Source organism: Chionomys nivalis, chromosome 5, assembly GCF_950005125.1.
Source record: "Chionomys nivalis chromosome 5, mChiNiv1.1, whole genome shotgun sequence".
Taxonomy (NCBI): domain Eukaryota; kingdom Metazoa; phylum Chordata; class Mammalia; order Rodentia; family Cricetidae; genus Chionomys; species Chionomys nivalis.
The window spans coordinates 91,108,262-91,123,769 of NC_080090.1; the positions used below are offsets into that span (position 1 = coordinate 91,108,262).

The window sequence follows — 15,508 nt, forward strand, 5'->3', positions numbered from 1 at the left end:
ATGTATACATAATTATACATATATTAAGTAAGATAATTTGCTAATGTTTTCTTCTTTTTTGTTTTTTCTTCCATTCCATCTATATTCCAATTTCAGGGCCTGGGGATCTGCTCAGTGGCACAATCATGCTCAGAACACACAGTAAACACTACCCACTGGAAGTTCCTACCAGGATGATGAGAACTTGCTTTCCGCCTTCTCTGTCTTTCTTACCAAACACAGGATGTTGTATATACTGTGACTTTGTGACTTTGATTTATTTTTTAAGCCTTTTTCTGTTTCTATTCTTACCATAGTTTTCAGATATTTATAAATGGCTATAGAATTATATTGTAAGAGAACATTTAGGAGTGCTCTTCTTTGAAGCTTCTTACTACTCAGGTGGATAGTCCAGTAAAATGTATGTAGGGAAAAAGACTCCACACTAAATTCTTAAACCCTCACTAAAATGTGCTTCTAGTGACTAGCAGATTTCATTTCTAAATTATTTTCTCTGAATCATAGATATCTGTTTATAGATATTAAATTACTTAATCAAGTTAAACTATATTTTGCAATTCTAGTAGAGAAGGCTGGTGTCTTGTCATCAGCTGACCCTGTTTTCAGTACATGAATAAAGAAAACCCTTTCGGAATGCTGGGTTGTAATGTAAATTCTTCTAACTATAAATAATGGGAACATGTACACAGGAAACTGCAATCACCTTACTCTTTACTATGACATTTATAACATCTGTGATTAAGGTCATTTCTCTATTAGAAACTCTCATCACACAAGTGACATCTCTCTTGTAATTGTTTCTCAACTTTTTTTTATGAGTTTTATGCCATATTAAATCACCAAAAATTACTACGCCATGGGGAAAATTGTTGAAACCATACCAAGGATGAGAACAGAGAGCAGAACACTTATTTTCTAGTTCCTTTTCAGGCGCATTTTAGTCAATTTAAGGCATGAATAAAAGGTTTTTACTTTAAAAAAGTATCTTTTATTCAGAGGGGCAAAAGACATTATTATCCAAACAAAAATGATTATGTTTAAGAGAAACTGAGAAACAACATAGTAAGTGGAATAACTGAATTCTGAATAACATCTTATACAGATGGTGTAACTCTTTTAAAAAAAAAAAACCCTCTATGACCAATATATATACTAATAGCTGACACATATCCTAGTAAATATTTTTCAAAAGAATTTTCACTATGTAGGTTTCTGTAGTATAAGACAATCCCCACTGCCCCTAACATTTTTCACATACTGTAAAATAAATGGAAAATTAAAAACAAAGATTACAATGGTTTTTCTCAGAAGGTATACATTTCTAACTTATAAAAGAAATTTCCGGGGGCCGGAGAGATGGCTCAGAGGTTAAGAGCACTGACTGCTCTTCCGGAGGTCCTGAGTTTAATTCCCAGCAGCCACATGGTGGCTCACAACCATCTGTAATGAGACTGGTTCCCTCTTCTGGCCTGCAGGCATACATGGAGGCTGAACACTATGTACATAATAAATAAATAAATCTTAAAAAAAAATTCCACCCTGGGCAGTGGTGGCACACAACTTTAATCCCAGCACTCGGGAGGCAAAGGTAGGTGGATCTCTTGAGTCTGAGACCAGCACATATTGATCTTCAAAGTGAGTGCCAGGGCATGCTCCAAAAGCTACAGGGAAACCCTGTCTTGAAAAAAAAAAAAAAGCAAAAACCAAAACCAAACCAAACAAAAAACAGCAAAAAAGAAATTCCTTTAATATTTTTGTTTAACTTATTTCTATGTGTATGAGTGTTTTAGATGTGCATCTCTGTACCACAAACATGCCTGGTGTCAAGGAAACCAGAAGAGGTATCAGATCCCTTGGAACTGGAGTTACAGATGTGCTGCATGTAGGCGCTGGGAATCAAATATGGGTCCCCTCCCTGGAAAAGCAGCCAGTGCTCTTAACCGCTGAGCTATTTTTCCAGTCCATAAGAGAACTTTTAAAAACTGCTATTTCAAAGAACAATTTTATTGTTTTTTTCCTTCCAGACTATGCCATAACTCACTAGCTTTACTAACAATCAGCCATGTAATGCTTCATATGAAACAACTACATTATGTAAAACAAAGGCCCAGAGGATTAAGCTTAAAAGTATTTTAAAGGCAATTACACTCAGTGAAGCAGTTTGACGTTATTTCTGACCTTGCTAAAAAAAATTGCTAAATACATTTAATCAAATACATACTTAATGCATATTTTATATACCTCCAATGCAAAAAAAAAATCAAATGAATTCTGAATATCTGAACTACCAATTTTTTTTAAAGTTTATTATTACCTATAAATTAAAATTTCCCCTTTTTTGCATCTTAGAAATAAAATATAATAATTTGTAAACGTAAGACACAGTATAAGCATGTCAAAACTAGCTTAGGCATCTACATTATTTCTTCAGGATCATTGCTTAATCCATGGGAAAGCAGAAAAGGTTTGCTTGAATCAACAACTGTACAACTGACATTTGCTTCAAAAGCATTTTTTTTTAAGGCAAAAGTTTTGTTTTTGTTTTTTTTTTTTTTTTTTGGTTTTTCGAGACAGGGTTTCTCTGTGGTTTTGGAGCCTGTCCTGGAACTAGCTCTTGTAGACCAGGCTGGTCTCGAACTCATAGAGATCCGCCTGCCTCTGCCTCCCAAGTGCTGGGATTAAAGGCGTACGCCACCATCGCATGGCTTTTTTTTTTTTTTAAATTGGAGACAGGGCTCACTGCTTATCCCTGGGTGGCCTGGAACTTGCTATATAGACCAAGGCAGCCTAATCAAAAAGATCCACCTGCTTCTGCCTCCAGGGTGCTTGAATTAAGGTGTACCCCACTGCTCCTGCACGGCATTTCATATTTTAAAAAGATGTACAGTATGTCATGACCTTCTCTTTTAAAAAAAAATTCACCTGGTTTCTTAAATAAGTATCAGTTGTCTTGCTTCTTTAGAAACTTAATTTTAAGTTGCTTAAAACCCTCTTATGAAATAGAAGCCATTCACTAGTAGCCACATTGATAATCATCAGCGAAGCTGAAAGTACTATTCAAAGCCCATCTGCAGTTACGATTAATACTAAAAAAAAAGGAAAAAAAAGAGTATAGGTTTCAAACTCAGTAGTTTGCTTAAATCTCATTACCTTATGTTTTATAAGAACAAACAGAAAAGTATTAGACAACTACTAAAGACCCATACAAAGTGGATACTGGCCTTACTACGCACTCAAGCTAACCAAATTAGTAAGCAGAAGTCAGGGTAGTTCCCAAAGAAACAACAATAACACAACAAATTCCCCACCCAAGCCCAAAATTGAAAGGGGAATTATATCATAATTATAATCACTGAAAGTACTTTACTACTGAATACTTTTGAATAATAACTTATAACGTTCTCCCCCTTTATTTCAAGATAGAATCTTTCTGTGTAGTCCTGGCTGTCCTGGAACTTGCCCAGTAGACCAGGCTGGCCTTGTACTCACATAGATTGGCCTGCCTCTGCCTCCCAAGTGCTAGGATTAAAGGCGTGCACCACCACCACCCTCTAGCTTTCTTAAAAGTCACATTCCTAGATAATCATATAATCTCAAAGGGTTTCCCAAAAGAATGTCTATTGTAAGCCTCACACTGAACTAAAGAATTTTCCTAACTCATCTGGATTCTCATTAACAAATATTATCAAATCAGTTTCATTTACTAGAAATGTAAGAATATATTCACACTCAACTTTTATTGACCTATATCAAAGAATGGCTCCAGATAATTTTTGTTTCGCTTTATTGTTGTTTACCTGGGTCTCCTGTGAAATCTCTGCTGCAGGGGGTGGTGGAGATTCTTCACATACTGCAAGGCTCCGAACTAGCTTTAACTTTGAGCTTGACTAAAGAGAAGTATTTAAAATTAACACTACATTTCATAAATTAGGGCATATTCAAAAGCCCCTTAGAGAGTGTCTAAATTTCTTTTTAGTTTCCGCCATGATAAGAAAGCAGATGAAATGTGTAGTTAGATGTATCATTAAATAGCACTAAACCCTTCAAAGTGAATATAAACAACTGGTTTTAAAAATTATAGCAATAGCAAGAATGAGAATAATTCCAATTTCAAATTCAACAAATGGTGAGAAAGCACTTTTTCCTCTATAGTTAAAAAAAAAAGAACAACAACAAAAACCCCACCAAGGATAATTAAAAGCAATGCACAAAAGCGACTAGGCAAGACAAAAAAACCCAAATAAAACAAAAGAAGCTTTCTGCCCCAAACAAATGATGAAAAATAACTAAACTGAATGTAGTGCTGTATGAAAACAAGAATTCATCAAGCATGAAGGAAGGCCTTTGCATGCCAGCACACCAAATAGTTACTATACCTTAGACCTTTTTCCTGTCTGTCCAAATGACTGCAGGGGCCGCTAAATATACAATAAGAAAGATTTTATTAAATTTCACACTCAAACAGAAAAATTGCTTCTTAATTCATACACCTAAACCTCAGAATTTGCTAAACGAGAAAATCAAAGATGATTCAGGGAAAAAGTATTGATTCCTCCAGACACACACTGGTTACTAAACCCCTCTGTGGACTGGCATTTTCTTTAAATCAGCAAATTTTTGTATTAAATGAACATTATACGGAACTTTGAAGGTGACTTTTTCATAGCAAAATAAAGTACGTTTCTTCAGTATTTTATTATTGTTGGGGTAAGCGGACAGATCAAACCATTCAGCAACTTCTATTAGCTGAATTCAGAAAGGTTCAACCTCACTAAGAAAAAGTTCGAATAGTCCAAAGAGTCATCTTTCAACTGCTGAGCCTTTTCAGTAAAACATGAAGGACACACCACCAGTTTAGTAACGAAAACTAGTCACTGGGTTTTGGGTAAGGCAATGAGGCCCGAAGGAAAGAAAGAAGGCCGACTTCCAATAAAGGTAGTTAGCAAAATAGTCAGATCATTAGTCACACCATCAGAGAGCTCACAGAAGCAACGAGGCGTAATCTGTGCTTGAGCCTATTAAGCTTCCAGTGTAACTCAGAACCAGAGCCTATAGTGTGTAGAACCTATAGTGTAACTCCAAACCAGACAAATTTAAAACTCCTTCCTATCCATTATTTCACCTCTGGCTCCCCATAGGGCAGGGACCAAACATCTATTCTCATTAGTAGTAGGGAGCCAATTAGGCATCAAACACAATACATTTTCAAGCTAATCCTCAGGATAGTAAGCTTTACATTTTAAAAAATGGAGAAAGATATTTTGTATACTAACATCCCAAAAGACTTATTCGTGAGGCCAATAGAAATACAGGCCAGAGAATGAAAATGCCAAAACCTCTATTTTGGATCTTAAGGCCTTTAAAAGATTAAAACACCATATTCCTAAAATTTTGACTCTAGACAATAAAACCTAAGAAACAGAAAACCAAAAATGAAGAAACAGAGAGAGAAAAGGAAAAAAAAAAAACTAGTGCTAATGTAGGAAAAGCAGTCTGAATATGTTTGCAAAGGGGAGTACTGCCCTAAGAGGATCCTAGCATCCATGTATTAATTTCAACTTGGTCTCCTCTTCCCTTTATTTCCTTGTGACTAACAGAGAGTTAAAAGTGGACTTTTAGTTAGTCACATGGAAATAAGAAAGACACAGTTCCTGCCTGCTCTTAAGGTCTCACAGTCCAGAAACAGTTACAAATTAGTCAAACTCAACCTAAGTGCTTCTGAATCTCAGTCCAGTAACCTCACATTCCACCTATACACGTATGTGACAAATATACAGATATGGGAGATAGAAATCCAAAGACATTTCCCAAGAATGATTTCCCATCCTTTTGATAATTAAATGATATGCAAAGCTGGGCTCTGCTGTGAAGGGATTTTACAGTAGTAGTTGATCGCCTGGTCACAACTAAAGTGAGCCTCTTAAAAGCTGAGTTTTCTTTGGTTGAAACAAAACTGTCAAGTCTGAGAGATTTAAAAGATTCAAATGCACTGCTTGCTTTGAAGATAAAAAGGCTACCCAGGAAACATGGACCTTATACCAACTTTGGAACTGAGGTCTGCTGAAAAAGGAATGTACCTTGATGCCTATTCTTCCCAAACCCTTCCAAAGATGATCAGGGTGGCTAACACTCTTGATTTTGGCTCTGTAAAACTTTAAGCAGAAAACCCGGATATAATCTACTGTAAACTCCTAATGGGGAGTCACCGTAAGTCTCTAAGGTTCTGATAAGCAGCAAGAGAAAACGAATATACTAATAATTTAAGTAAAGTGCCAAAGTGGCATTATTGCATAAAATTATTTATTTCTTTCCATTTCAAATAGAAGATACATATTGTATAATATATACTAGAAAATCTGCCATATGCACCAGCATACACAATAGAGCAGAGAAAATCATTTATTTATATATATTTATATTTATATATATTTATTTATATAAATAAATGTCCCTCATTTATTTATTTTTATTCTGCTGCCAGTTTGACTTGGCTTTGAATAGCAATTCTTACAGTTTGATTTACAATCATTTTGTTAAGTGGATTTTATTTATTCGGAGCACATGTTTCACTTTTAGTAGAACCTTATTTTGACAGTAAAAATATGGCAACTCTTTTGTAGTGAGAAATACTGAGTGAATTAGAATTAGAGAGCTGAAGGGCAAGCCCCAATTTATATAGTTTATCCTGTTTATACCAAAGAACAAACAGAAACTAGGTCAACAAATGGGTACATAATATAGAACATTCTTAATGAACTCTTAGTTTTAAACTGATAACACACTGGCAGAGACACCAGTTACTAGAGTTTGGAGATAAACTGAGGAAGATCCAAGTAATCTTCATGTTTATACTGTGTGCTAGCACAGACTATTTGCCAATCCAGTATCATTCAATTTAGAGGAAATCCAACTTATTTCATGAAGGGAGTCATTTTTATTTATAACCAGTAATTTTATTGTTAGGTTCAAACCCAGGACAAATGGCTGAGGTGCCTACTTAACATATCAAAGCAGACCTGGCTGCCAGGTTCTCCCAACTTCCCCCAGTCCCTAACTGTTACAGGACCCTCCTGGCCAGAACACCCTTCCCTACATAATCTGCTGCTCCTGGTTCCCCTCTTGCCTCTTCCTTCCCCTCCCCCTTTTCCCACGTGGCCCAGCTCACTCAGGTCATGACCACTGTGAACTCTCCCAGATGTCCCTGCCTCTAACTGTGCTCTCCTACATTTCCATTAGCTTTCTCCTCCATCATACCTAGAAGCAGCCATGTCCTTTCCTTTTTCTTTTTTCATTCAATTAACAAAATGAACTGTAACATTTGAAACTTTTTTACTAAGACCACACCTTGCAGGTTACTAATTTGCACTGCATTTCTGTACAACAGTAAGGATTAAGAGTAATTATGTGGAAGAATAGAATGAATTCAGTACTTAGCTAAAGATAAAAATAGGGAGTGAAAACAACCAACGCCAGGCTGACAATTCCTATCAAAATGAAAACAATGTTTTCTTAAGAGAGATGGAAAAAGAAAGTCAATAAATCAACCAGCCAAACACAATCACCAATTTAATGTTACCACTTAATCCTTTCAGCCATAGACTATGAGGTTAAAATCCAAAGGTTTATCTTAGAAATTTAAACAAAGTTCCCAAGAAAACTCATCACAGTCACATGGTCAATCATTCCACATCTTAAATGAAGACAAGAGTTCTTCATTATAACGGTGAATATATAAAAATTATCCAATGTAAAAAACTATACTCAAGTATTTCTTTATCGCCATGCTTATAAATGCCATCACCATTATTTGTATATGACCCAAGATCAATTGAGAATGACGAATTCTAGAAATAATTTTAAATAATAATGTATTATTTTGGAAAGTGAATTCTAAGTTTTTAAAGTTGTTAAACTTATTTAATGCTTATAAAATTCAATAAAAGCAAACCAGATAAATAGGCTTAAAAGACTAAAGTTGTGTTGAAATTGTAATTTTGGGAAGGTGTTAAAAAACAAGCTTTATTGTTGAAGAAACTCTATCTTGTATGACAATGAAGGGAGAAATTTGAGAAACTGTGTAGCTGTGTTTTTAGTAATTGATAACAGCAAGATTATAAAGATAATATTGTATAAACTGAGCTACAGTTGAGGGTAAGGTTTTTCTTATAGATATGAGGGAGAGTAAAGCCAGAGGCAAGTGGAATAGTCCACAGAAGAAATCAAAGTAGTACTGAAGGTTAGCATAAGCTTTGGCACACTAATAGGTACCACAGATAGCCAGTTTCTTTTGGACTTGATCAGACAAATACTATACTTTGCATTTGTTTCATCAGTTAAGAAATCTGTTGCCTATTCAACCCCTCTCAGGTATGCCCTGATGTGTTTTACTTTCTCCACGCCCCCCCCCCCAATATAGGATTAGCCTATAATAGACTTGAACTTCAAATGTAACCAAGATGACCTGGACCAACACATCCTCCTACTTCCGAATGGCTTCGGTTCCCTCAATCCCCTTTGAAGGAAAGCATTGCAAGTAATTCAGAAGTACAATGTCGGAGTTTCACCAAACAGTTTACTAGAAATAAACTATACTAACTACCTAGTTTAATTGATACTATGTATGTGGGAAAAAAATCATACACATCAGATAAAAATTTATGTACCCTGAAAACAGGTCAATTGTAGTATGCTACTGAACTATAGTTATGCCATCTCATGAAAATGTTCCAAAAAGACTTTAAGTGCTAAAACTATCTTGGATAAAACTGGTCTCTGGAACAGCCCTAAATTCCAATACAATGTGACCCTACATTAAGGTTAACTGTTTTGACTAACTGCTATCTTGCTGCTTCTGTAAACAATGCTTGTTTGTTGAAGATCTGCAAAGCCGCTTTTCTGTATATGTCACAAGTGCCTTTAAAAACTAAAAGCAATTTTTTTTTTTGCTCTTAAAAACTAAACCAGGTGCTGAAGAGATGGCTCAGAGGTTAAGAGCACTGGCTGCTCTTCCAGAGGTCCAGAGTTCAATTCCCAGCAACCACATGGTGGCTCACAACCATCTATAATGAGTATAATGAAATATGATGCCTTCTTTTGGTGTGCAAGCATATATGGAGGCAGAACACTGTAGACATACTAACTAAATAAACCTTAAAAAAAAAAAAAAAAAAAGAACTCAAACCAAGTGAAGCTAAGGATACTTCCCCCTAATCTGCTTGGGAAAGTCCCATCAGATACTGACTTATTCAGGCTTTTAAGGAGTTTTTCTCTTCAGGTACCAAAACACCATGTGTTAACAAAAACTACTCTCTTTTACCCCATAACAGTTACTAACAAAATATGGAAATAGCCACACTATTATTTTAAGACAGGTCTCACTGTATAGTTTAGGCTATTTTTTATTGTGATCATCTTAAGATAGTCAATTAGCCACTATTCTTAGATTTTTGGTTGTGAGCCTAGCCTTTAGCAGCTGTGTCCTCTCTCCAGCCCAACCACTCTTCTTAAAACAGAGCCATTATTTCTTACTTAATATAAACAGGATAGATTACTTTCTAGTGTTCCTATTACTTATGTATTTTCTGTACAAGTTATTTCAACTGTAATAAGTCTTGCCAGGTACCTGGTCTGAAAAGGTAAAAAAAGTCAGTATTCTTATATAGAATAACTTCTAAGAAAACATTTGAAGACATGGTTTATAGAGACTTGGTGGATTAAAATAAAATGAATTCCATATCTACTTTCCTCTTTACAGTCAATAAACTATATAGTACATATGGCAAACAACATGTTCATTCAGTACAAAGAATAAGTAGTCTTTTAATAAATACTTGTATTGGTTTGGAGGTGGTAGAGTGCTTGCCTAGTACATACAAAACCATAGGTTTTTCTTGAAGTCTAACTGAGCTTTGGTGTTATTCAGGAATGCTCCTGAGATTATTTCTCAGAGCAAACACAGACACGGTAGAATGCAGTAGTCTGACTTGATCACTCAGACTTATTGATAAGGATAAGCATGAGAATGCATATAAGATGCAGAACAGAGACTGTACTAAAGACATTATTTAATTAAAAAGTTATGTGTATATATGTATGTTTTGCCTATATACATGTATGTACCATGTGCATCCCTGGTACTTACAAGAGGCTACAAAGAGTGTCAAATATCCTGTTGTGAGCAACCATTTGGGTACTGGGAACAGAACCTCAGGTCTCTGGAAAGCAGCAAGTGTCATCTTTACAGGTCAAATCCTTATTATTTTAATCACAATTGCAAAATTTTTTTGTAAACTCTCTCTAATGAAATCAGAACAGTGGCGCACTGCTAAAGAGCATACTGATTAGAGAAGGTAATTTTCTTGTTTTAAAAAGAGTTTAACTAAAAATGGAAAAAAATGTAGTGTCTCCTGATTTCTTAGAACATTACCATTTAAGCTAGGCATGGTGCCACTTAGAGGCAGAGGAAGAAGGGTCAGGAATTAACGGGCAGACTGGGCCACAGTGAATTTAAGCCTCGCTTAGACTACGTGACTTGGTATCTTAAAACAAACGGGGGGGGGGGGGGGTAGGAGGAAGAAGGAAAAAGAGAAAAAGATTACCCTTTGATTATACTTAATGGAAAACAGTTTAAAACCCTAAATGTTTTTTAAAGCCGTAGGAATTAACATCATTGTCTACCTTGGTGTCAGACATGGTATGAAAATACAAAACTTAAGAATGAATGAGGAAACACAAGAATGAGGCACCCTTTAAAGGAACTTTACTGAGCAATAACAGAAATGAAGTGAAACAATAACCTTTGGTAAGTAGCCGTCAAGGTCTGTTTTACTTTGATGTGTTCATGATTTTTCATTGTTTTGAGACAGGGTATCAGAATGTTGCCCAGACTACCCCAGAACACGCATAATAGGTACATGCAACTGCATTTGCTAAAGTCCTCTGGTTATTTTAAGAACGACAGAACAGAGCTGGAAAGATGTCCCAGTTTGTTTCTAAAGTCTGGCAACCTGAGTCTGATACCTAAAAAGCCCACATAAAGGTGGACAGAGAGAACAAAGACTAAAAGGTTATCCTCTGAACTACACTAGTGTATAGTGGCATACCTGCCCACATAAATCATGGACACACATACAAATGACAGTATTTTCTCAATTAGGATCCCCTATTCATAAGTATGATGAGTACCTCTGTGCGTGTACTGCATGTGCATGCACATATGAATGCCAATAGTGAATGTCAGGTGCTCTATACTTTCCATCTTACATTTGGAGTCAGGATCTCTCAATGAAGTGGATAAACTGGCTGGCCAGCAAGCTCTAGCGGTTTTCCTGTTTGCTTCCACACTTGGCTTCTACAATGCTGCTGAAGACATGAACTCGGGTCCAGGTCCTCAATTTGTGCAAGAGACACTTAACCAATTGAGCAATCTCCCTAGCTCCTGATGGTTAATCTTAATTTTCAACTTTAATGGTGGAGGCCCGAAAATGTGAGCCTATTTTTACCTTATCTGATGGTCAGAGAGTTTGGAGGTTGCTCAAAATGGCTGACAAGTGTAGCTACACATCCTGACTCAGGATGTGATGATTTGTTTGTTGTTTTGATGGCTCATACAAGTAGATTCATTCCCTCCCGACAGATGGTCAGGATATTCAAGCATACTTTTGCTCCTTTTTTTGGTAATATGGGGTTACCTGGGGAATGGCTTCCTTCAGGATACTTGGTCTAGTGTGGCTTTACTGCCTAAATAACAGAATGCTAATGACTTGATGCCTTAAAGCATTAACACTTTGTTCTTTGTACCATGTTAAAGAAATATTTTGGTTGCCTTTTCTCACCCTTTTTTATATTGGGGTATAAAAGCACATGGAAACTTAAATGCAGACAATTTCGGTATTCATTGGAATTCCCTCCCGGTACTATTCTACGGTTTTTGTTTTATTATTTTTCACTTGTCTTCATATTCCTTACTAACATTTCTAAATCCCCACACCCTTATCCTGGCAAGAAGTGTTTTGTCCCCGACATATGGTACCCAACGTGGGGCAAGAGGTGAATCCCAAAATGCACAAAAGCGTAGCTAGGTGTACAAGAGAGTATGTTGAGGGACCCCATAAAAAAATTACACTATAAGTGGAGAGGTGAGTAATGAACGCTCAAAAATAAATAACAGATAATAAAAAAGGAAAGAGAAAGGTTAAGCAAAAAACCAGGAGTATTTCCTCAAACTTAAATTTCTAGTCTCTACCTGGAAATAAAAACCTTCTCTATGGTTGGTTCTAAATTATCATGAATGCACAGCAACAAAAACATTAGGTAAAATCTGCCCCTTCCCCACAAGCTTCTTTACTCAGAGTAAATCTTCTGCAGGTTTGATCACTCTATTTCTCTCTCCTCTAAGAGTTCTTAGGTTAAATTCTGATTAATTACAGCACAGGAAGAGAAGTGAAGTGTAAACGTAGAAAGCCAATGAAAACATACTGGCTACACGAATGTAAAGAATCATACCATGTGAAACATATAAGCTAATCAAAGACCTAAGACTCAGCAAGCTGTCAAGATAACTCAAAAATATGCTAGTAAATATGTCAGCTGAAGAGTCAACTGGCCCTTTTAGAATTCTTAAAAGTGACTAGGTAGTGGTGGCCCACACCTTAACTCAGGAGGCAGAGGCAGACTGATCTCAGAGATCGAAGTCAGCCTGGTCTACAGAGCTAGTTCCAGTACAGTCAGAGCTACACAGAGAAATTCTGTCTCGAAAAACCAAAAGAGAAAAAAAAAGTATGTGAAAAGTGAGTTCGATATAAAAAGAAGCGCACTATACAATGAATGTTAGATAATTTTAGCCATGGAGAAAACTCTATTTACCTGCAAATCAATATTGTTGTCAATACAATGTTCATTCTTCTCTGCCAAAATCTTCCCATAGTTTTCTGATTTAATAAGATTTTCAACTCTGGTTGTATCTTTCACTTCTGCCTCCAAATCCTTCATTGTTTCAGTTTCATCTTTTATAATAACAATATCAGACATCCTCATTAGCAAAGGTTATTTTAGAATTCTACAGGGAACTTGAAGCCTTGGCAAAAAAGAAAAGTAATCTTAATTTAGTTTGAAACATTCTTTATATTCAGTTACTACATAATATTAACTAAAGACTTCTGATTTCCAAGAACAATGCCGAATGCACAGAAGCAAAAGCAAAATTCCTACCTTCAAGGAAGGTGTTCCTTAAAAATGTTATAATACAGTGCGAAGAGACCTGAGCTAGATCAAGATGAGAAGTGTTGGCTGAGTGATTACTTAAATATACTTAGGTAGCATTAAAGTATCCTTCTTAAACAAATACTCTCAACATTTCCCCACATCCTCCTCTACTCTGAGTATTCACTATTCCCATATAGGAAATGCATTTTCCCGTCACAGTTTACACCTTGATTCCTAAAATTCCAAGCTTTAAAAATTTTCCTGGTCAGGCAGCAGTGGTGCAGAGGCAAGCAGATCCTGTGAGTTCAAGGCTAACCTGGTCTACAGAGAAGTTCCAAGATAGGCACAAAGAAACCCTGTATCACAAAACAAACAAAACAAAAAGGAAAAAAAAACCTGCCCTGATTTAATCATAAAAATGAAAAGCAAACATTCTATATAAAACACATTTGTGAGTCTGGGCTAACAATTCTGTTTTATAATGTAAACAAAGCATTAATGTCTTTTGATTCATGTGATTCAATGCCAAAAAACATGTATAATCATGCACTCTAGAAAATGAACTTCCTGAGAATCAAATGACTGGGACTCATGGAGGCAGGCAGAGATGGTGAGCCTGTAGGGGTCTGACCTAGGTCCTCTGCATATTTGTTATGGCTGAATAGCTTGATGTTCTCATGGAACTACTAACAGTGGGAACAGGGGAGGGAGCTTACTCTTTTGTCTACTTATGGAACTGTTTTCCTCCTAGTGAGTTACTTCATCCAGCCCGGTTTTACTGTAGTATATTATGTCATGTTTGGTTGATGTCCCTGTGGGGACTTGTTCTTTTCTGAGCGGAGATAGAGGGAGGTGGAGAGGTAGGGGGATTGGAAAGCTGGGTAGGAACGGGAGGGGAAACTGCAAACAGGATGTAATATATGAGAAAATAAAAAGGAAAGAAATGAACTTTCTGAGAGATCAGACACGGACATTAGTATATTTCATGTAACTGGTGAATCTAAGAGAAAAAGGGGGAATTTCATCCCAGCTATCAGGAACAGGAATCCATCAGAGATTAAGCAAAAACTAGAGGCAGAGACACATGGAAAATAGGGTGAAACTGGTATGGAAACTGTCAACTACAAAACAAAGGAATGAATGATTGGTTTATCAGACACACTGTAAAATCCTTTCAACTTTATTATAATTTTGACAGTTTTTATAATTAAGTCACGATGAAAAAAAAAGTCAGTAAATCTGTCTTCTCTTTAACAAGCTGGAAAATTAAAAGCCCCCCCCCCAAACAAAAGCCTTAACAGATAAATACATTTTAAAACTACAAAAGAAATAATTCATAAAATCATAGACTAATCTGAATTAGAAGAATAAAAACAAAGCCACATCTTATTTAGACAGGGTTGCAGTGCAGCACCTATGAGAGGGAGGGCTGACTCACCTGTAGTAAGATAAGTTTGGCAGTATTTTGGGGTACTCTAACAAGCCAGCAAGCAAACAAGCAACCAAAATGTCATCTGTAATTTGATCCCAAACCAGAAGTACATTAGCTCATTCTGAAAACAATTCAGGTTGCAAAGTAGAGAGAAGGTGGCTAAGAAAGATATTCAAGCTCCTTCATTTCCTTCTGAATGAACTGTAAAGAATACAGGCTACCCAAAGACACAGAAGAACATTACCTGATGTGTCCTATGGATCTGGGATTGTGGTGTTCCACAAAAATAAAATAAAATAGCCCAATGTTCCTTTTCACAGCTGTCAGCCAGGGTGTCAACTGTATTGAGCCAGCAGTAATCTCGCGAGAGGAGTCCCATGTCCTTGTCACCACTGTAGATTCCTGGGCTGAAATGGACTGTCTTGGATCAAATATATCATACCTTCCAGTGGCCTACAAGAAAAACAAAAAACATTAAAAAACTAAAACAAATAAACAAACAGGACAGGAAATGGAACACTCTACAGTAACTTAGAAATTAAAGAGCTAGTGTTGAAGATCACACTACTTTCTAAACAAGGGTCAGAATGTTATAACTAATTCTGAGGTTTAAGGAAGGAGTTATATGAGACAACAGAGCTGATCTAAAAGGCAGAGGGGAGAGAAGAGGAAGCAACAAATGCACAGCATGGTTAGTGCAGCAGGGAAGACGGCAGCCCTACTTTATCAATCACTTTAAGGCCAAGAGCTAGGGTTTCACCTAGAACTCTAACTATGGGTTGAAGACTGTAATTCAGGATAAAAATAGTATATCTTGGAGCTTTAAAAGAAGAAAGGTTGTAATAATCCACTTAATGCTCCCAAAGAAATCCA

General features: G+C 36.4%; 1 protein-coding gene across 7 annotated transcripts in view; it reads right to left on the reverse strand.

Moving 5' to 3' along the window:
* The window catches only part of R3hdm1 (R3H domain containing 1), a 136,165-nt gene that overhangs the window by 81,875 nt on the left and 38,782 nt on the right, over positions 1-15,508 (reverse strand). For 5 of the 7 annotated variants that reach the window (XM_057770267.1, XM_057770270.1, XM_057770268.1 and 2 more), the window contains exons 2-5: positions 14,880-15,088; positions 12,865-13,075; positions 4,377-4,418; positions 3,798-3,887 (exon numbers count right to left, since the gene is read on the reverse strand). In XM_057770267.1, the coding sequence (XP_057626250.1) occupies positions 3,798-3,887; positions 4,377-4,418; positions 12,865-13,035 (303 nt within the window). In that variant the 5' untranslated portion in view covers positions 13,036-13,075; positions 14,880-15,088. The remainder of the gene's footprint in view (positions 1-3,797; positions 3,888-4,376; positions 4,419-12,864; positions 13,076-14,879; positions 15,089-15,508) is intronic. The other 2 variants (XM_057770271.1, XM_057770269.1) reach the window with 1 other exon arrangement.